General features: G+C 39.8%; 1 protein-coding gene across 4 annotated transcripts in view; it reads right to left on the bottom strand.

Annotated features, from left to right (window-relative positions):
* ATF7IP (activating transcription factor 7 interacting protein) overlaps positions 1-21,822 on the bottom strand; it is a 73,600-nt gene that overhangs the window by 36,508 nt on the left and 15,270 nt on the right. For 3 of the 4 annotated variants that reach the window (XM_064155094.1, XM_064155091.1, XM_064155092.1), the window contains exon 2: positions 389-1,449. In XM_064155094.1, the coding sequence (XP_064011164.1) occupies positions 389-1,442 (1,054 nt within the window). In that variant the 5' untranslated portion in view covers positions 1,443-1,449. Of the gene's footprint in view, positions 1-388; positions 1,450-17,818; positions 18,018-21,822 lie in introns of those variants that run through there. The other variant, XM_064155093.1, reaches the window with a different exon arrangement.

Here is a 21,822-nt window from a genome sequence, read left to right as displayed (position 1 = left end):
CCTGATTACCAGCATGTTTTCATTCTTACTATTTATTCACACATGAAAGAATGTTCAAATCCTTTCTTCCCCTCAAGAACAGTAAATCAACACATTTCTTTTCCCATAATTTTTTTCTGTTTGTGTCTGGCAATTACTCATCTTTCCTTTTCTTTCACCCACCATTCCCGTTTGCAAAATGCATCAGGAAAAATGTCCCAATCAAACCAGCTCTTGAACATGACTGAGTTACTGTCATTGTTTTCTGTGCCTTTGAAAATTGCTAAGACTATGTAACACAGAATTGGTGGGTAAGGCTGCCTTTGATTTAGAAACATGTTAGAATTGTTGTAAGAAATGAACAAAATCCCAGGGGTGATCAGAACCTATCCATTTAGAAAATTCTTACCTGGAAAACTTGGCTTGTTTGATAGCGTCACTTCAGCTTGTTCCTCCTTCTCATCACAGGGTTCCTCTTCATCAGATAGTACCAAGAAAGCCTCTGTAGGCAGATTTTCATTGCTTTCCTGCTTGGATGGTGAACCCAAACAGCTGTCTGGTTTCTCTTCTAAATCGGGGACTGTGTCATCCACTGGAAGTAGAGGACCCTTTGAAAAACAGCTCAGTTCGTCTTCAGCAGGGGCTAGTTTTTCCAAAATTGGAATGATTTCATCTGTTTCCATTGAGTCAGTAGTGTCCAAGATACTTTCACTTGGCTCTTCTATTGTCTTCGGAATGGTGCTATCAGAAAGTTCTGCAGCGCTCTCTTTTTTGTCCTTTGGCTCCTGATCAGCTTCCATACTGCTAGAGATGGCCTCTTCTCCAACATCATCTTCAACAGTTACTCCTTCAGTTCTCTTTTCCTCATCAGAAGGACTGGAATTGATAGTCACGTCATTTGTTTCTTCCTTCTCCTCTGAAGGCTTAGCAGTATCACAGATTGATTTACTGTCACCTTCTGATGGGATGTCACTCTCTCTTTGGTCCAAATGATCTTTTGTATTATTTTCTTCATGGAAGTTATCTTTACTGCTGTCAAGCACTTTATTTTCAACCTCACAAGCTAAAGCAGTCACAGTATCTTTATCTTGCTCAGGAGCAACATTCTCTGGAGATAGCGTTAGGGATTTGGATTCTATGTCACCGACTGTGTTCCCTGTCCTACTTTCAGGGCTTTTGGCTTGACTAACTTCACCAGAGGATGTTCTTTCTTCTTCAGAGTTAACACACAAGTCCACTAGGCCATTAACTTCCCTTTTGTCCTCAGTAGAGTCTGTATTGCTTAAAGGGGAATTTAAATCAGAATCTCCATTTTCATGCTTTCCATTTAACAGTTTAACTTCAGTTGTCTTTAACAGATCCTCTTTAACCTTATAGACAACTTCAAGCTGTTGCCGATCACTTGCTCTCATTGTTTTTCGTGCTTTGAAGACTTTTTTCTGAGGTTCATCTGTGCTTTCCATCTTTACCCTTGAAAAAAAAGAAAGTTCAGGTAGAACTGTGAAGTCAGCAACTTAACATAAAATGATACTGTTCCAATGAAAGACCGTGCTTTAAAAGGTCTTAAATGCTAAACTGATTTATCTGTTTCTACCAAAGCAAATAAACACCTGACAACACACTCAAAAACACTCAGAAAAAGTGAATACAAGTTTCTGTCTGCTGCAGGAACATTTGGATGTGAAGATCACAGATCACACCACAACATTATGCAGGGATACTCCGATTACACATTTCAGACCAGTCATCTTGTAGTATTGTAACAGCAAGGCTACATAATGAAGCTTTCTAGCTAGAAAGAGATATTGTGCTAATGTAAGCTGTAGCAATTTCTCCTTTTGTAAAGGAGTAACTATTCTTTGTCCATCAGTCTACATATATCTTCTCTTTCTAAAACTATGCAATTTCATAAGTTTCAAATAGAATTTATAGGAGTAAATGACAAGACTTTTTTTGTATAAAATTACTTTTAAGAAAACAAATATATTGAATATTTTTCTGAACGTGACACTAAAATACTTTCTTTCTTTCTGCATAGGTAAAATCGATTTTCACCCTGCATACTTATACAAGTTAACTGAACTTGGTTGGCTTCTTAGAGCATTTTCGCTCAATTTGCAGTAATATTTTACCATGAATATTTTTTCTTTCAGAAAAAAATTTCAACTCAAGAAAAATGATTGTTTTGCCCTCTGTATTATTTTATTCATTCCACCGAGCCACACAAATATCAAGAAAAATGTTTTAAAAGCCTACTTTAATCAAGTAGATAAATGGAGTAAAGCCAGTAATTTTTTTTAACTACATCAAAATCTTATTTGTTTTTATTAACCACATGGATTTTTAAACTGTGTTTTTCCCTCCACGTGGTCTTGGTTTAGGACCCAGGTTAAAGGGATTAGATATGGTAATGCTGTTCAGTAGCAGCAAACAGACAAGCCACTTGTTATATCCTAAATGAAACTCAGCGACTGTGATCTGGAATCAGCTGATGCTAACCAATTTAGCTTCTGCTGAAGCTACCACATCATCTTAAGTTACTACTGCTTTTAAGTTTCTCACAACATGCAAATATTTACTTGGGTAACAGTATTCAAAAGATATGACAGCAAGCTGAAAAAAAAAAGGCAATTATTTCTACATGAATGTTTTTCCACAAGTAGCAGGTACGTAAATATTATTCATTGGCACAGCGGAATTATTGCGCAACAGATGCATTTAGTACAGCTTATTTTGTATCTTCCCCAAACCTACTTTCATTTGTAGAGATGAGAAATTCATTAACAAACTGCATTTTGTCTTTTTAGATGAGGTACGACCTTTATATAAAAGCAAGATACTTGCCACCACTAGCTCAGATCTTTGATCATCTTGTTCAACCAAGTCATAAAATACACAAAGCAAAGGACTTCACAGTCTGTAAGTGAACGAACAAACTTGAACTTCTAATATATTTCCAAATTATGTTTACATCATATTTTAGGATATTATATCCTAAATCTTACAATCTAACATGGCTTGACAGTGAACCTAAAAACAACAAAAAAAATGCTTCTCATAAAATTCCATTATGAGACTATTATTTGGAGTAACTCTTGCCCAATCCCACAATCGTTTGAAATCGAATAATTACCAATAAAAGCTGCCATAAGTGACAAAATTATAATTGTAGATGAGATTATGATCATGAAACACTCATTAATAGCTAAGTATCATATACCACAGAAGACCAGCCTTGAAGTGTTTCCAGTCATACCCACAAGGGAGCACACTGCAGCTAATTACCAGATCTCCTGCGAGAGTTGAGAGAAGACACAAATGTATTGGTAACCAGTCCAGACAGGTTTGGTCATACCAGTGAAAGCCAATCAGCAGCCATCTGATAAATATTGCCTTCCAGTCTTTCAAACGGCTAAGGAGGTTGTCTTTCAGAGAGCAACTCCGGAGCAGATTACACGAATTTAGTCTTGCATAAATAGAGCATTTAAAACTAGCAGTGTTCAAAATCAGTGTATGTTGCTAGTCTGCCTTTACACTTAACAACACAGCTGTGTTTGCTCTGCACTTCCCTCCACTGATGCTTTTCAGTTCATATTCATGTGACCATGGAAAAAGATGGAAACAAGCGGCCCAGGCGCTAATCAATAGAAGGGCATCTTCTGTCTGGAAGAAAGGCATTTGTACACAATGCGCAAACCGACTCCTGCATGTGGAGCCAAGTGTATAAGGGTCAGATGCTGTAAATAAGGTGCTTGGTTTTGGGTTGCTTTTGACATTTTTTAACCACAATAATCAGCTTTGAAATACCCACACACACACAAACAACGCACATATTTGTTTAAATACATGAATTATGAAAATGTCATCCTCCAGTTTTAAGCTTGAACACATCAGCAAGACAGACAAACATAACATTAAGCACCTCCCTCCAATCTCATGATTAAGTGTGTGCTGCCTGGCAGAACCAAAACGTGCCAGTGTAGCTAGGAACCTGTGAAGGACTACTATTTCAGCCAATTAAAAAGTTTTTCCTCTGTTTCCTTATTTTTATTATTATTATTCTGCAGAGAGACTGCATCTCTAAAGCAACAGAGGAAGGTATTGCCACTTAGCTGCTATGAGATTAATCTATAAGCATGTACTCCTAAGAGCAGCCCAGGAGCTGCTCAAAACGTCCGCCAATCAGCAAGCAGCTGCCTGAATCCTGCCTGGTAACAGGCAGCAGACAAAGGAGGTCATGGAAACATGGAGGGGGGAGGAAGCTAGACTCTAAACAATAGCGCACAATGGGGTTTGTATAACATCACCTGTCTAGAACAGTACTGGCACAAGGTTCCTGATGTGCATGCAGCGCTAGCAAAAATGCCATAACTCTTAAATATTTGCCAAAAACACAAGAACTACATAGAAGTAAAGCATTTGATCATGAAAATCAATGCTCAAATATTCGACTCTACTTTAAATGTAGCATAGTCAAATCATGGAAAACAACGCAGCAAATGGTGAGGAGTATTTTGTTCTAGAGAGTACCAAAGAATGAAAGTGGTGAATAGAACCTACCTTTTAAGTAGTCATTCATAAAAAGCAGTCTGCAGTTGAAATCCTCTATAGCAATGTTGATATAAATTGTCAGAAATTTAAAAGCTACTTTCAAAAAAAAAAAAAAACACCTTTGTGACCTCTTCTTAGAGAACATGTGCTGCAATCATGCGACAGTAATGTTTTTTCTGCCACTAATATATCTATTAATGTGTCTGAATGCAGGATACACACCTGAGATCCACATACAACTATGCCTTTATTTTAAAGTGTAATATGCAAAACAGAGGGCATGTGAAAAGTACAAATAAAATTTCTTCTAGCAAACCACAGATGATTTTTCTTCCTTTTTAGGCTAAAACTGTGTTAGTGTTGGCTGAGCAAAGTGAAAAGAAGACTGTGCCATTTTCTAAGAAAAAGGTACGTCACCATCCTGCCCTATTTCACCCAGTGCACATACAACAAAACATGGCCAATTAGAAAAGAGAAAATCTTTAGCTTATTGTCCCCCCGTGTTTAATATCCAGTTGAGGTTTGCAGTGTGAGAAACAGCAGCATGTTCCCCGCAGCACACCCCTGTAGTTTCTCCAGCGGACCCCAGGGGGAGCTCGCCGCCGCCCCAGCCCCCGCCATGGCCCCTCCCCGCGGGAAGTGCTCTGGCACCGGGGGGGGGGGAACGGGCTCGAGGCCCGCACCCGATTGGCTGCAAGAAGCAGATGCATGGCAGCCAATCAGACGGCAGCTCCTTAAAGTCTACCCAGCAACAAAACCCCACGAGGCCGTCGGCGAGAAGTCAGCCAGGGCATAAACACGAACACGGGGGCCCACGGTACAGGGGAGCATCCAGCTAACCAGGTTTTCCAAAGAGCTGGCAAATGACGCAAGAAAGAGTTAAGGGTTTTCAGTCTGAGACCTGGAGAGGCACAGGAGCGTTAGACCTGGAGCGCATTGCACAGAGGGTGTACAGCCGCCAGGAAGATTCAATGTTTAACGTGCAGGCACATCTTAAGGCTATTTTAAGACTACTAAATTTCCATGATGCTAAATGCTCGATCTGAAAAACTAAGGATCCAACTTGGGTTTAAATACAGCGACTGGTTTCCCTTCTTCAGAGTGTGCCATGCTCACACTTTTCTAGTGTTGCAACAGAAGCATCGAACCTGGCGTTTGCACAAATGCAATATGACTTCTGCCTTGAGAGCAGAGGCCTTTCTCTCCCACCTTTGCAAACTGCCTTTTGAGGAACCAGTTAGTAAAACATTAAGTCCACAGGTGTATCTGTACTCAAACGTCCAATTGTATAGTTACAAGCTTGGTAAACCAGAGTAAACTGACAGTACCGTTTCAAGCAAGTTGTATCGTCTTGTGCAGCGCACTTGATTAACAACTTTATGTACAAACTTGAACTACACTCTTGTCACTTCAGTGTCATCGTGAAATCAAGCAGCTTTCCTGTGTCTTTCTCTACCTCCAGGAGGTAATAGCACCTTTATCTTGTGGACCTGTTTCTTATAATGAATTAGTTATTTCAGGAGGTTTGTTCTTTGCTTTTTTTCCCCCATGCCAACTGCCATGCCTTGTAGGACAAATGGATTCCTCATAATAAAGAGAACTGTCAGTCCATATGCACACCTAAGATCTTTCATCTGCTGGTAGTACTGCAGAATAGTCCCTACATGGTTCATCAATTTATGCCTTGGTAACTACTAGACATAAAATACACACTTTTGAAGACAGAAGAATGGAAAACAAGAGAGAATCCTTCCGCTACAATCTGTAATTAAAATACATATCAAGATAGCCTTATATAGTAGCAACGAGTGCCTTAGAAACATGCACTCTTTATCACACAAAGCTTAAGCTCATACTCCAAGAGGAGTTTTTACTTTTCCCATAAACTAAATTTTAAGAGTCATTTAGAGGTCATTAAACCAAGAAAAACACTTGAGGGGAACTCAGCCAGAGCAACAGTGGTAGATACTGTGTTTTCTTACTTCCCACAAGTATCACAGATTTCAGTTTTTATTGCCAACTCACAACACAAGCTTTCAATTCCGCTGTAAGATCTCAAAACACAGAAAGAAACAGCAGTTCTTGATTTGTAACAGCAAAATTCAGCTTTCTTACTGATTTTTTAGCACAAGCTAAAACACTTAGCGCGTTTCTTCCTGTGAAAAACAGATTTGCTGACGCTTTATCTATAAAGCTGAATTTATGCATTTTAATACGTTTGTGGAATATTTTTGTTACACACAGTTTAAATGTTATGCTGCAATTCCATCTTTAGCACAGGATTAAGAGTTGCCATTATCCTTAAATATAAGTGGGAAGCTTGGATTACATAAAATTCCACAGGTGGCCACTGACTGCCAGAACACAGCCACAATCAAAAACTTCGCCAGCTTCTGATATTCCAAACAAAACTGGCTGCGGGAGAGTTCCTCTGGTGAGCCAATCAGCAACTGCGAGGCGGAGCCACGAGCAAATCTGCCCGGCAACTGCCTAAAAATAGAACGGGAGCCCTAGGCCGTCACCGAAAGAGGACGCGACAGAGCGCGGCGCGGCGCCGCCCCGCGGGTGACGGAAGGTGACGTGGCGCAAGCATGAGCACAAGGCACGGGTACCAGAACGTGCCGTGCGCGCCCGCTGCCAGCCCGCACCCGCGACGCTGCCGAGGAGGCGCAGCGCAACCGCTGCCCCGCGAACGCGAGAAACGATGGGGCACGCAACAGTCAGATGTTGCACCAAAAGCAGAGGCGTTAGAGGGGCTACGGCACACTTAACTCACGCAGGAGTTGGTGCGGTTTGGTGGGGATTTCTGAAACGAGGAAAAAAAAAAAGTGTAGGTCTGAAGTAAGTCTCTTTTCACGTTAAAAGATAAGCATGGAAGCTGCACATCTTTCTTGTGTTCACTTCCAAGCACACACGAACAAAAAACCATCTTTCCTACTCTGATTGTTTAATGCCCCACATCAGTTTGATGACACGAAAATTGAGTTATCTGCCACAGATGTTATCAAACTGTCACTAAAAGTGGACGTCATACTCGAAGTTACAGTCTTCTCTGTGGCATCTGAAGTTATACCTTAGCAAGTCACACCTCAAAGACATGCCGGTATAACTTGTGCATTTGCACTGAAGACAGTGTGGGATTTGAAGAGGTCAGTGGGCTGAATCCAGAAATTAAGCTCCCTAAGTAGATAGGAACCTTTAGACTAAAAGAGTAATGCTAAATAGGATAAGCAAGCACATAATTAAAAAATATTATGTAAATACATGTTCCATTCTTACAGCAATCATCAACATATACAGCATGTTACCATGTTCAACCTAAAAATGGGTATTATTCACACAAAGTTTGATTTTCTGTGCTACTGAGCTGATGACAAATTATTCTGATTGCAGCAGAAGCAAGTAAAAAGCTTTTTTGCACTTTTCTACTCCTCACATCTGCCCCCAGGTTACTGTTTCATAAACTGATTAAAAGCAGATGAAAGCCAATGTAGCGAAATGGCTGAGAACATCACTCAGTGCACACAGAACACACGGCTAATCCAGACCTTTGCCTGAAAACCACCATAATACATAAGATGTATACCTAAAGAAGCGCCTCTAATATGTAAAAAAATGTATTTTCTACAAGACTGTCACAATTAAATATGCAGAGAAAGAAAAGTAGCCAAAGATGGTCAACAAGTAACCACTGACAGTGGTTGATAACTTTCAAGTAACTCGTCAAAACGGGATCAAAAATAAACCCAAACAAAACACTCACACAAAACCAGAAATCATAAATAGAAAGGTTAAAGAGGAGACAAAAATTTGAACAGAAATATGAAAAAGTAACATTTGAAGAAAAAACAAGACAAATTACCTAAAACCCAAACAAACCCACAAACCCAGTTTCTGGTAAAAGCTACAATTCACTGAACCTTTATTGCCCATACTTACTGTTAGAACACAAATATCTTCCCTTAAGGAAAGATATCTTACTCCATAGATGTTAGTTCCCGCTAATAAATTTTACTAGTAACTGTGTCCCTCTGCCCACACATCAATTACCCATGAAACAGAGGTGAAATGTTTTCAAAAATGAACCAATATTGGGAAGGATGGGAACTGAAAACCAAACTTGCCAATCTAATACGTTATTAATTACTAGATAGAAGAGAAAAATCAAAACGCATGTTTTCAGTGCTGGCAGCCTACTGTATACTAATATACTAAGAATCCTAGATAATGCAGGTAGTTGTTTTTAACCACAAATTCACGTTTTTACCAGTTGCTCTAATACATTTCTATGGCAGTCATTTTCTTAATTTTACCAAGCATACAACAGAGTGAGATTTATTTATCCCAGTAAATGTTAAGTGTACAGCAGCAGATTAAGTTTTCGTGGGTCAATGGACAGACAATTATTTTTCTTTATGTGCTACTAAGCCTCATCTCTCAAACCTGTAAAGACTTCTAAGAAAAATGACCCAAGATACTACTCACACTGCACCTCAAACTTTTGTACTGGAATGACCTCCCCAGGGATGTGGTAAAATCCTCCAGCATTGGGGATTTCAAAATGCAATAGGACAGGGATTTAATCTCATCTAGGCTCCTGTCCTCAAGGAAGGTTAGGCCAGATGATCTTTCAAGGTCTCTTCTAACATGAGCCACTCAATGAAGGACAAACTTGAAGAATACAAGTGCAATCCACAGCTACTAAACTTGTTGTGTATTGTTAAAATTGCTGCAGATTTAGACTATGCCTTCATAATAGGTTTCAGCTTTTGCATCCTATTTACTCATCTTTGACTTGTAAAATTTCATTTCAGAATTATGTTCAAAATGGTTCACAAGTTGCTTAAGAAGTTACATTTCAACATGTTTACACTAAGGCAGGAGAAGGAATGAACCCAAGCAGGGTTTGCAGAACTTCTGCAAGAGTGCACAGTGCAGCTGAATAAATTGACAGCAGAGAACACTGCAAGGGTCACACACTGAAACATCAAAAACCCAAACAAATCAAAATATATATTGAAAACAATCTATCCTTAGATATAATGATATTCCCCCCCCAGTTCTGCTACTATAGCCTACACACAACTCATTCAGTATAACCTTGCCTCATTTAGTGCCATGGTCTAGTTGACTGGATAGGGCTGGGGGATAGGTTGGACTGGATGATCTTGGAGGTCTCTTCCAACCTGGTTGATTCTGATTCTATCAATTAGACTACAGCATATTGCTAGTACAATACAAATTATACCGCCAAACTATGTGATAGAAAGTGTTCTTTGCCACTAAGAAAGCATTCGTTTGCACACTTGCTTTAACTGATGGTTGTCATTTCCCTCCCTTGATAAGGGTAGTTTGAAGGTTTACCAGAATGAGGAAGAAACTCTTGAATTTCATGAGGAAAACTAGTTTCTTTAGACACCCTTCCTCAAAGAGACTCTTTTTACAGCAACACTGTTGCTGTGAGTCTTTACAGCATTCATCTGTAGCCACCAGAGACTACCGGAGTTGCTAAGCAACATCTCTTAGTTTCATCTCATTTTTGACATTGCCATTTGGGAATAGTCAGTGGAACCTAATGCTCTTTTAATAACCCCATCTCATTCCTCTCATTTTCTAAATATCTGTAACGCAGTGATTACATAACAACAGATACCAAATTAAAAAGTGAGCTTTAGAAAATGGTTTCATGAAATTAAACCAAACAGATTTTTCAGGAACCAGTGAGTGCTTTTTCTTTATATACAGGACTCTGCCAATACAATTCCATTTTGGTGATCCTCTCCCATAAAGACTTTCCCCCAGATCTGCACATGAAACCATTAAAATTCAGAGGCAGTAAAATAGAAAAAGTTGCTTTCCTCTGATAATTTTCTGAACATCTATGCATATCTTCTGCAGATAAAATGTCTTTGAATACTCGCATGCAGCAAGAAATAGCCATTGTAGTGCTACAGAAACCCCACTGAGTTTCAGAGACTGTGTTGCCTTTTCTAGATTCTCCACTTAATGTGAGAAAAGAAAGTAGAGATTTTCATAGTAACAGTAGTAGTAAAAAAATCACACCACACAGCAGTTAGCATACTATCTAGATTTATTTTACTCTTGGAATACAAATGTTCTATAAAGAAGATTAAGCTCTCTCAAATACCAGACACTCGCCTATGCATGTACTTCCTTCCATCTTACCAAAAAAAGGGCCAATCTAAACAACCTTCAGTGACTCTCCCAATAGGCCAGGTTCAAGCAGCAGATTCCACAGTGGCCAGCAGAAAATGAACTGCAAAAGTCCATGCAGTCAACACATTTTCATGGGTAGTACTGCTAGGAGGTAATTGCTCCTTGACAGCCCACACAGACTGTCATGTAACCCACAGGCTTGCTACCAAAAAGTACCTTACAGGACAGCACCTTGTGGCCTACATGGTTACTCTGCACCCTGTAAATACAGTATTTTTAAAAGGCAGTGAGTTTTCCAGAATAAGCAAAACCACTGCTATGCAGCACCAACTGAAATAGTTCAGTCGGCGTTCAGACGCAGAGTCACATTCTCATAAACTCTCTCCTGACCATACCAAGTAATAGTTAAGCACTATGAAGTATTCCTGTTTTGTAGTAAGAGTTCTGTTGCATGGACTGTATGCTGTCACATTTCCCTTTGAGTTGAGTAAGGATTGTGTAAGAAAGAGAAGAGGATAACAAAAACTAAGTGGAATCATGCATACACTTCAGGCAACTGCCCTTCAAATCACAGCCTTAAACTAAGCAAGAAAAAAAGCAGATACTTAGTTACCTGAATTAGATGATAAACCTGGTATCTCAAGAATGCAGAGTAAGGAAAAAAAATTACCCAGAAGTAATCCAGCTATTGCACCTTGTCATGAATTGATATTAATAGAAAAGGTGTTGGCTAGGTTCTTTATGTCACTATCAAAAATGAAAGTCATAGATTATTTCAGATCAGTATCGACTTGACAAAGGAAACACCACAAAGAAAGTGTGTTTCTGTTTTCATTTCTTAGATTAGGTAAGTCTAGCTCAGGACGTGGAGCAGAACTTTCTGGTGGATATGCTGCCAGACCATAGCAAGGAGGCAAATACTGAGAACGAACTGGTAAGTTTCTGTGTATAGAAAGTGCATGACCAATTTTAAGTCAATTACAACATATTTTTTTTTGTTTCCCAGTCTTTTGTGTGAAGACACACACATGAACTGTAGCTTTCAAGAAAGAAAGATGTTTTAGAGACATTTCTGAGCAATCTCCTGAAAGTAGCAGTCTCAGAATCCTACTTTGTTTCAAAATCCAGGCATAATGGCTCTCTGAAAGAACAAGGACTTGATTCTTCCCTTTATATGGGTCATAAAACCCACTGCTGTTACACTGCCAGTAGTTGAACTCTCATGCCCAAGTGGAATTGTCTGGCAAATGGATTAGATGGCCTTATTTCCCAGAACATTCTTAAGCATCTTCAGGCAGAAAGAAATTATATTGTTTTAAAACATGATACCATCTGCCCATCTCCAGCTGGAAGTGTCCATCCCAAATGCCTTAATACGGGTGAAGAATCTGTATGTTGCATGCATTGTTTCTTCATCCATTTGACAGGACAAAGTTTCAAAGGATGCTTGCAGATGACATTCTAGCACTATGCTGTAGATACAATCCACTCTAAAAAAATTTCATGGAGGTGCCTTTGCAGAGGACTTCTGAGTTCTGGCATACTGCTCCACCCAACTGCAGGAGTAAGTACAGCAATCTTGAGTATACCCTCAGTGGTATCTTCTCTTGCAAATTCATATTCACACAGCTCCCTTTCAAGACTTGATTTCAGTCACCAGCCTTTATGAACATTGTGCTCTAGCTGCTGAGTATCTTGCTTTATCTTCTGTGTTGTAAGACTATCAAATGCCAGCAGCCATACCTGTAGCAAATCCCTAGTATGAAGAATCTGAAATATTTTCTGTGAATCATAGCTTTTTGTTAATATTACAAAGGCAAGTGGACTTCTAAACATAAGCAAATGGAATTAAAATCTGTAGTCTGAAGGCATCATTTCTCTAAGCCAAGAAGGAATCTACCTTTGCATTTTCTCAATTTCTCAGACAAAGGTCCTTGAAGAAAGTAGAAAAAAAATTATAGGTAAAATATCCTCTTGATGCTTCCTCTTGAACATAGTAGGCTGCACATTTTCTTAGGTGACAGAAATGCAAAATAAAAAGGAAGACTGCAGAGATGTTCCATCTGACAAATGAAGATTTCTGCCTTTTGGAATAAGAAGCTTCAGGCCTCAAATGAGATCAGCTTGCACTTCCAGGAATTATTTCTCCTTTAATGTCAAAAATAATAGTCTACAAGTTGCTCCTTCACAGGCTGACTTTCGCCTGCTGAACCAGAAAGCCACAATGCCTCTCTGCTTGCTGCTTGTATGTACCGGCTGATAATTTTGCAGACTAAGCCCAGACTCTCCTGATGATTCCATATGTGTGACCAACTCTCTTCTAAGCCTATATGTATTTGTGATTATAAAACTTACCTTATTTATGTACCCAAAAGGTGACTATTAACCCAGGTCATATTGTCACAATGGGACCTTCCTAGGTAAGAATTTCTTTAAATAATAGGACACTGAGGAAATGGGTAGCAGAAGCTATTGAACTGGATGAATACTTGACAATCTTTCTCATACATTTTCTTTGGAAGCTGTTACTAGCTTCTTTAAAAATCTTGTACAACTCCAGTGGAAACTGCACAAGAAACAATTGATCCCTGACATGACAGACATACTCCAGAGAATGGATTTAGCTTCCAGTGAACAGAGAAGTTCTGATTGTTCTTAACTGATTCACCTCTGCAAGCCTTGGCACAATCCAATATTCAATTAAACGGTTCTTGGACATTGCAATGTTTGTGGGTTTTTTTCATAATGAAAATCAAGAGCTGAGAAAACTTTTACCATAGAGTTTTGGTTCAGACTCTTTTCATACCAAATACATGTACCTAATATACTTGATTCTAGAGCTCAGAAAAATTAAGCAAAACCTTCAAAATAAGATTAAGGTGGAAAAAATATCACACAAACCCCCAAACTTTAGAATAATTCCTTAGTGATCTCACTTAATGAACACCCAGTATGAACTACAGAAATGCCTTCCATAACTCTCCATCCCCTTCTCCTCCAACTAACAGCTACACACACACCCCACACACTCTGCCACCATTTTATCCAAAGATTTGGACTCAAGCTGCTGAGCCTCTGGAGCAGACTATCTCCCCTATGCCATCACAACTATAGAGGAAGTAGATTGGTTAAATACATAAAAGCAATTCAACACCATGTAAAGAACTGGTCTTCCATAGTAGGCAAGTTAACACAGCAATTACATGTGTTTTAAACAACATGACTAACTCTGCTTTCTTTGACTTACCAAGTCAATTGAGAAAAACAGAGAAACTACATGGGATGAGATCTACCACAGCAGCACTCCAAAAATCTCATCTTCAAATGTCTTCTGTTAATTTTCTGTTCTTTCATTGCCTAAAGCTTCCCAGTATCTAAGCTAAGAGACCATAGTAGAAGTACTGCAAGTACAGCAAGCTGATGTACATTTGAAAAAAGCATGGTGCTTGCAGCACCCCTGTGATAAAGCAACAAACCCAAACAATCAATTTGCCATGAAAAAATTCTGCTCTCCTGCATTATCTGAGAAGAACAGGAGGAGACTACTTGCATTGTCCAGAATATGTACACACACCATACAGTAACAGAGAAGAACTCCATGTACATCTAAGAATTACTCTGAGGCAAGGAAATCTGTTTTAAGCTTTGAAATACATACATACATATGTGTCTTGGTAACCTTGCCCCTCCAATTCTGGTTGAGGAAGGTGCCAATAATAATTATGAAATAGCACAAGACAGGCTGCAGGAAAGAAAAGCAGTTTCTTTGTCTGAAGCAGCATCTCCTAGTCCTTTCCACACCACTACTTGCTTAGGAGTGATACATGTCTGTAGTCTGACCATCCTAGAAGATATTCTTGAATATAAACCTGCACAACACCTAAAACATGCCTTAAGATGGGCATCAAGAGATTACATACGTGTGATTCATTTCACTGCCTCAAAGTCATATGTGTGGCAGAATGGTCAAAATGCGGCACAGAAGCACTGATGCCTCCTGCCAAGAACCAAATCCTAAAAAATAACAGAACATTTGGCACCAAAGGGCATTCTAGAAACAACTATTTTCTTCATCTGTTTTTTCTTTCCTTCCCTTCTGAAAGTCTCACTTCTCAGAAAGGTAATCAATAACCAGGCCAGGCAAAAAGGCACTTGCACGAAATATTAAGTTGAAATGCTCAGATGCTTGCATAACCATCCTGTTCAGGCAACACCTCTCTGAGGTTCCACAGGAAGGGGGCTCCAATTTCTCACAAAGATCCATCATACTGCAAAGGCTTCATGAACTTTCAGGTTACCCAAGCAGTAAAGAAAAGACGAAGCACACAGCGCATATACTCAGCTCTAAGTAGTCAAATGCATTCTCAGCATCTGTCAGCAAGTGGCTGTGTGAAGATTTACACTAGATTCAGGTATGGCAAAGGCAAAAGGCCTGGAGATTTCAAAGTTTCCACATGCCAAGGGCAGAACTTCACTAGGAAGGATGCACCAGTCTGTAAAAGCAGAGAAGTACTGAAACCAAAAAAAGGAGAGAGCAAAACTAGACATCTAGGGGACAAGAATGGCATAGCAACAACTTATTTGTGCAACAGCTGTAGAATTCTATCTGGTCATCGTGTTTTTGGGTAGACCTAATCTGCTTATGCTAAAGTTTAAAGCATTAGGTTCCACATTGCAACAATGGTATTGTGGGCTTGTGTTCACAGTATTAGCTCAGGTTTACACTGCTCACAGTTTGCACAGATGCTGAAGTCACTTTATCTGGATAAGCCTTCTTGATGATTCTGACAGCAAATGGATTCTGACCCAAATGACTTCTTCTCAAAACTTGCACAATTGCAATAGAAATAATTATGGCAGATCCAAACCAATGTCTGGTGAGAAATACCAATCTGCATGACACTGTAATGCACAACAACAAAAAGAGTATTTTGTATAATAATATTCTAATAATATTTTTTTTCATGTTTATTATGTCGCTAAGTTGTCTCTCCATTATTTGTCACCAGGACTGATGCAAGGTTAAATAATTCTTTAGGTTATCCTGTCTGACCTATCTAAATAAGTTTTTAAGACCTTCTGGAATTTCTCTTCTATTTTGAGATATTGGGAGGAATATCTTGATAAAACATATTCTCAGCCAATTACTTTAAAATTCTTGAGCACAGATTATAGATACCTGCCATTATAGCCTTTGTTAAGAAATGCCTGTTATGGACTCTTTGATACTTTCCTTGCAACTTCTAGATGTTAAATACTTAATTCACCTGCCAGATATCTCATTTCCACCTAAAAAACCCAACCCCAAATATTTACTATTTTTTCTCTATGAATCACGTGACCATTGTCACCTACATTCATATTTGAATTATTTCTCAATTGTTAACAATTTCACCTTTGTTATCCATTGCTTTACTACTCCCAGTTTTCTCTCAGAAACACTTTGTTTCTTTTTATCAGTTTCTACATTTTTAATGCCCCACTCAAGGCCATTTCTGCACTACTGTCCTTGAGTTTAGAGAAAAGGAGGGAGGGGCCCTGAATTGCTTCCTTCACATCTCAGAGAAAGCAAGACTAATTTTCTTTGATTTCTCCCTTTGCAGACAACCTTTGTAGTTGTTAATTGTGGTTTCTACAATAATCTATTTGGGCTAATCCACCACCTATCTACTTTCACATTTTCTTGCATGCTCACATCCCTATACACCGTTTCTGCACTTTTTAAAGTCTGGACATGACTATAACCAGACTTCTAAATGACAAGCAAAATCATGTCCCATATAAAACCTTACATTATCACTAAATATATATATATATATATAAAAGATTTTAAATTAAATATGTACAAAAAAAGGACTCATTTGGCCCAGGTTGCTGTCATGCAACATTTTACTTGGCCATGTCAATATAGAAGTATACTTTTCTCTATTATCAGTGAATTCTCTCCTCCTCAATATTAACCAGTAATAGTTTACATCACCTCAGCTGGCCTTAATTCACAGTCTCTTTGAGAACGGTTCCAGTACTTTTAGTCCCTGTTACTACCATTAAGTTCAAGTAATCTACTTGCCTGGTTTTCCCTCCTGCATTTTTAGTTTTATTCTCTCTGATGAATCTCATTCTTCCTTCAGGACCAGGCCTGTCTACTGCCATTACCACATCCCTATCTTGAGCTTCTGTCTGCCTTTAAGTGACCATGTTTTCCTTGGCCTGTTCAGGCATCTCCACAATAATCTCTCTTCTCTTGCTCAGGGTCTTGCCATATCGAGCAATTTTCTTTTGCTATCTCCCTTTTCCACAATGTCACAACATCTTTCACTTGTAGAATGGAAACAAAGCAGATAAATTTGTGCAGAACTAGCGCATCTGCCCCACGCAGTCATTTCATGCACTATATGCATAACCACAACACATTATGCAATTAGCAATACTGTCATTTTGTCACAATTTGCTGCTTTAAGGCACGTTTATTGTCTTCTGAGGGGGTTGATCAGATAAATTAATATCCTTATCTGTTTCCTTATTTAGAAATACAGCTTTTTCAAACTTACAAAAATGCATTTGAGCCTGTGCATTTATACTAAATGATACATGAAAAACAGTTCAGTGTCCAATACTTTGTCATCTCAAAAAGGAGATAATTGAAACTACAGCCAGGATAATGAATTTTCTTCATAATGCCATGAAATAAGTAAAACACCACTGATGGATTCAACCTTCTTAATTCTGCACACTTTTCAGGGGTAAGCTCATAGTATTGTTTAGCCTCCATGTACATCAACTAGTGTCACTGTAGAGACAAAAATAACACAGCAGCAAAACAGCAGGTTTGAACTAAACAAACCCAGTAACATTAACAGCAAAAACTACATACTCAAATTTCCAATTTTTTTTTTTATAGTCCCCAGATTTACTGAAGTAAATATTTCATAATTATTATTAGTTAACAACAGCAACCCAAAAATAATTGCAGCAAGAACAACTGACTTCTGGGCTTCCCAGGAAATGCCTCATATTTAAATGTCATTCCTGGCATTATGCCAAAGCGGGGGGATGGGCAACTTCAAAGGCCTCTTAAACATTAATGCAGAAAATGAGTTGCTTCTCTTACCTGGCACGTGCAAAATGAGCTTCCTCCTCTGAGTAAGCCACTGACATGTAGCTCATTTGCGTAGCAGGAGCTACAAGTAGACTTCCAGGTCAGCCATCTTGATACTAAGATCTTATTTTGTTTACATAGCAGCATGAACACTATTTCCTAGCCAGCCTGAGCTCTGCTGTTGTACCTCTCGGCTAGTAGCCTGTATCTGCTTGTTAAAGCCTGCTGGAACTCCCACTTTTCCACACAAGTGGCTGAACGTGTCAGGAGTGCCCCTGCAGCTCACTGAGCATTGCACAGCCTTCAAGGCAACGTTGCAACTACAAGTGCCTCTAGTCAGACTCTGTACTGCCTTCCGTGCTGCCAACTATTAGCACTGCAGCAACTATGTGCAGTTAAGTACCTCCCACATACCACACAGTAGTACCAACAAGCACAGTGTAAGGGAATACACTAAAAGAAAACCTGAAATTTCCTCAGCATCTTCACTCACTAGCAACCTAACTACACTTCTGTGCCTTTGTACAGCCTTTCACATTAATCAGTGCAGCTCTTTCTGTCCAGAAACCGGAGTGCTCCCGCAATCCGTGCACAGCAGAAATCCATGACACATGTTCGCTGCTGCAGACGCGGAGCCAGACTGCAGTTACAGCTAGCTGGCGCCAGTGAAAATTTACATAAAGGGGCCTCATCTCAAGACTAAATTGCAGCAAGATACTGCTGAGCGCAGCCTCCCCCTGCCCCCGTGAGACTACGGGTTCTAGGGTAGATGGTCTAGTTATTTGCTTACTAATAATCCAGAGCCACAGAAGTCAAGTTCTGCTCTTGCTGTTTGTACAAATGAAAACTGACAATAGTCTCTGTAAAATTCCACCTTGAAACCTGTTCCCAGCAGGATGCTACAGCCTGCACTGCTCACAGCAATTCTGGTGGGTGCTCTGTTGCAATCCAAATACCTATTTTTTCGGTGCTATATTCATTGCTCAGCAACCACCTTTTCTTAAACTGACAGTTTAACAACCAGCTTCTAAACTTGTATTTCAATTATTTCACAGCCTACCAAAAGGTATCAGCTCCAAGTAGGGCAGATACATTTTTAACCTAATGGTGACAGGTAACATACCTCACCACTAAACTTGCTGTTTCCGCTTCACATTTAGTATTTCTTCATCAGGCAAATGAAGAATAAAAATCTCTCATCCAGAGCTATGGATTTTACAAGTACCTAAAAGGTACAGTGACAGGTAGAGGTAGAAGTTTGGATTTCGGTTTTGCTCTGACTTCAAATAGTTTATTCTCTATTATTTTCTTTCCAGTCAAAGTTCAACTGCATTAATAAATTAGATTTTGTAAATGCCAATTCTAAGTCATTGTAATTTGGGAGGGGGAGGGGGAAGAGAGATGCTACTATTGATTAAATAGTAAATGCATCCATGTAAATAATGAAACATTCACCAATACCTATTTTCCACTCCTTTTCTGCCCTCTAAATAACTCTTAAAGAAGATGAAACCACTCAAATGAATACACTACTTATATTAACTACAAACATGAATTTGTGAAACTATAAATAACATCAAGTTACATCCACATTAATGTCTAGGTAGCTACACATTTAGGCACACTGCTTTAATTGCAAACTGACACCATTTAGTTGAAAAGGAAAGCAACAGACAGTGAGGCTTTGTCATTCCAGCAGGAAAAGGCAGAGCACCCCAGGATGCGAAGAGCCTGCTTTTCACCATGGGTAGTTTCCTGCATTGTTCCTCTTTAGAATACTACCAGTGTCAAGGTTATAGATAATCAAATTGTGTCTCCTCTTCCACTGTGAGTGTATGGTCAGTTCTAGATTATCTGAGCACAACACAAATTGGTCATCTGTAATGTAAGACGGACACCTTTTGCGTCTGAAAGTATTTACTAATGCACAGTACTCTTTAATTGATTGTAACACTTCTCAGCTATTGTATTGAAAGTGATATGCAAGGGAAAAAAATACTTATTTTTCCAGAATGACTGCCACATGATGATTAAAACGACAGTCGTCTGCTATACAAATGATCTGATGTTGCTCTTATGTCATGTGTATTTTTTTAATCTTACTTTCAGTCTGTATATGTTAGTACATTTGCTCTTATGTCATGTGTATTTTTTTAATCTTACTTTCAGTCTGTATATGTTAGTACATTTAAGCACTAAGCAGAACACAACTTTCAGTGATGCTGCTGTCACTTCCAGAATGAATCATCAGATGAACAGCCTCTGATGTTAAAAATAAAGGGCACCAATGCTGCTTCAGAAAAAGCCAACAAAAAAACACCCAAACAAAAAAACACCAACAAAAAAACCCAAACCCTTTTGTTTCGCACATACAGAGCAGTCCTCCAGTTGTCCTCCTCCACCTCTTTCCCTCCACGCCCTCCCCAGTCCCTGGTTTACAGCCGTGTGCACAAGTGCCAGAATAATAGTATGGCTCTCACCACACTGAAACAGACAATGCAAAATAAGAGCCTTTACTTGGAGCATTTGCTATTCTGGGCTCCAACCCGCTCACGGCAGTCCCAGCCAGAACTTGCCGGCAGCCCCGAGGGCGAGAGCTCTCCATCTGCCGTCTGGGGGAGGCACCACCCCGCTTCCAGAACGTTCCGGCATAGTCACCCCCACTCCCTCGGCTGAACCCTCCCCTCTGCAGCTTCTTGCACCACTAGCTATGATAAGGCTTGTTGTGAAACGCCATACGTTTGCGCGGTGAGGCAGATGAGGAGGCTTAGCAGTCAGAAAGGCACCAGCTCAGTTACACAGGGCACAGGGGGCTGCCTGGGAGCTAGGGGCTTATCGAGCTGGTGGGCTCGCTGCGCCCCAGCCCAACGGCAGCACTGCCTGCCCGGCAGGTACGGAGCTGGGCAGCCCACCCTGACATCTGGCACGGGGAACACTTCAGCTGCTTCCAAAAGGGAGTATTTAGATGTTGTTTCTTTTCGTTTGGTCGGGTTCACATCCCTCCCACCCCCTTTATTTTGTTGTTGTTTTGTGGTGGGGTTTGGTTGGTTGGTTGTGGACTTTTTTTTGGGGGGGGAGGGGAGGTTAGGGGGACTGAGGAGGAGGCTTGTAAGGAGTGGAGTAGGTTTAGTTTTTTGTGTGTAGGGGGAGGTTTGTGGGTGTCCGTTTTGCGGGGTTTTTGGTGGGTTGTTTTGCCTGCCCTGCTTTGTTTAAATGCCACAGTCTGTCTAACGTGGGAAACTCCACAATAGCATACTCAGTCATATTATCCGGTGACTGTCACGACAGAAAAAGCCTTTCTCATGTTTAGCATGCAGCCAGTGGAAACACTCTAGAGCTTTTGCCCCTTTACCATCTCAAACCCAGTTTACAGGACTCCTCAACATGCATACCGTTCTCTAGACTGATCAGAAGAGACATTAATGAGCAGTCAAAAGTAACAAGGCCAGTTGCATGCCAAATAATTACTATTATCTGTATGGTTTCAGTTGATACATAGTAAAAGACAACATCCTCAAATTTTAACTGTCAGTTGATTCATCTCAAAACAGGTACAAAAAGCAAGGTTTGTCTGTAGTAACAGTAATAAACCCAACAACATACCATGATGAAATCTGTCACTAGTAGCTTGATATAAAAACAAACAACCAACCACCACAGAGCAAAAGAAAATGAAGAGGCTGTCGACATACACAGAGTCCAGAAAACCTCTTCCCCTCCGACTTCTTCAAAGCATGAAACAGACCAAATTATTCATAGAAGAGTCAATGAGAAGTTTGGTAGTTCCCAGGTTTTTTTTCCCCACATTGGTCTTTGAAAGGCACAGAAAAATCACGTTCATTTATGAAGTAGAGGACTGTCCATCAATCCATTACCTTAGCTGGTGTGGTTTATTTCAAGGTATTTTACAGCAGAAGCTTATACCAACAGCAGAAGCAGAGAGAGCAGGAAAGGGAAAGGGGGTGGGGGGAGGGACAACACTAGTATATGCTCTTCCACTGAAGAAAAGCAGTGAC

The sequence above is a fragment of the Pogoniulus pusillus genome, chromosome 15 (genome assembly GCF_015220805.1).
Source record: "Pogoniulus pusillus isolate bPogPus1 chromosome 15, bPogPus1.pri, whole genome shotgun sequence".
Lineage (NCBI taxonomy): Eukaryota > Metazoa > Chordata > Aves > Piciformes > Lybiidae > Pogoniulus > Pogoniulus pusillus.
Note: the sequence above shows the minus strand (reverse complement) of the source record. Positions and strands in the feature narration are given on the sequence as shown.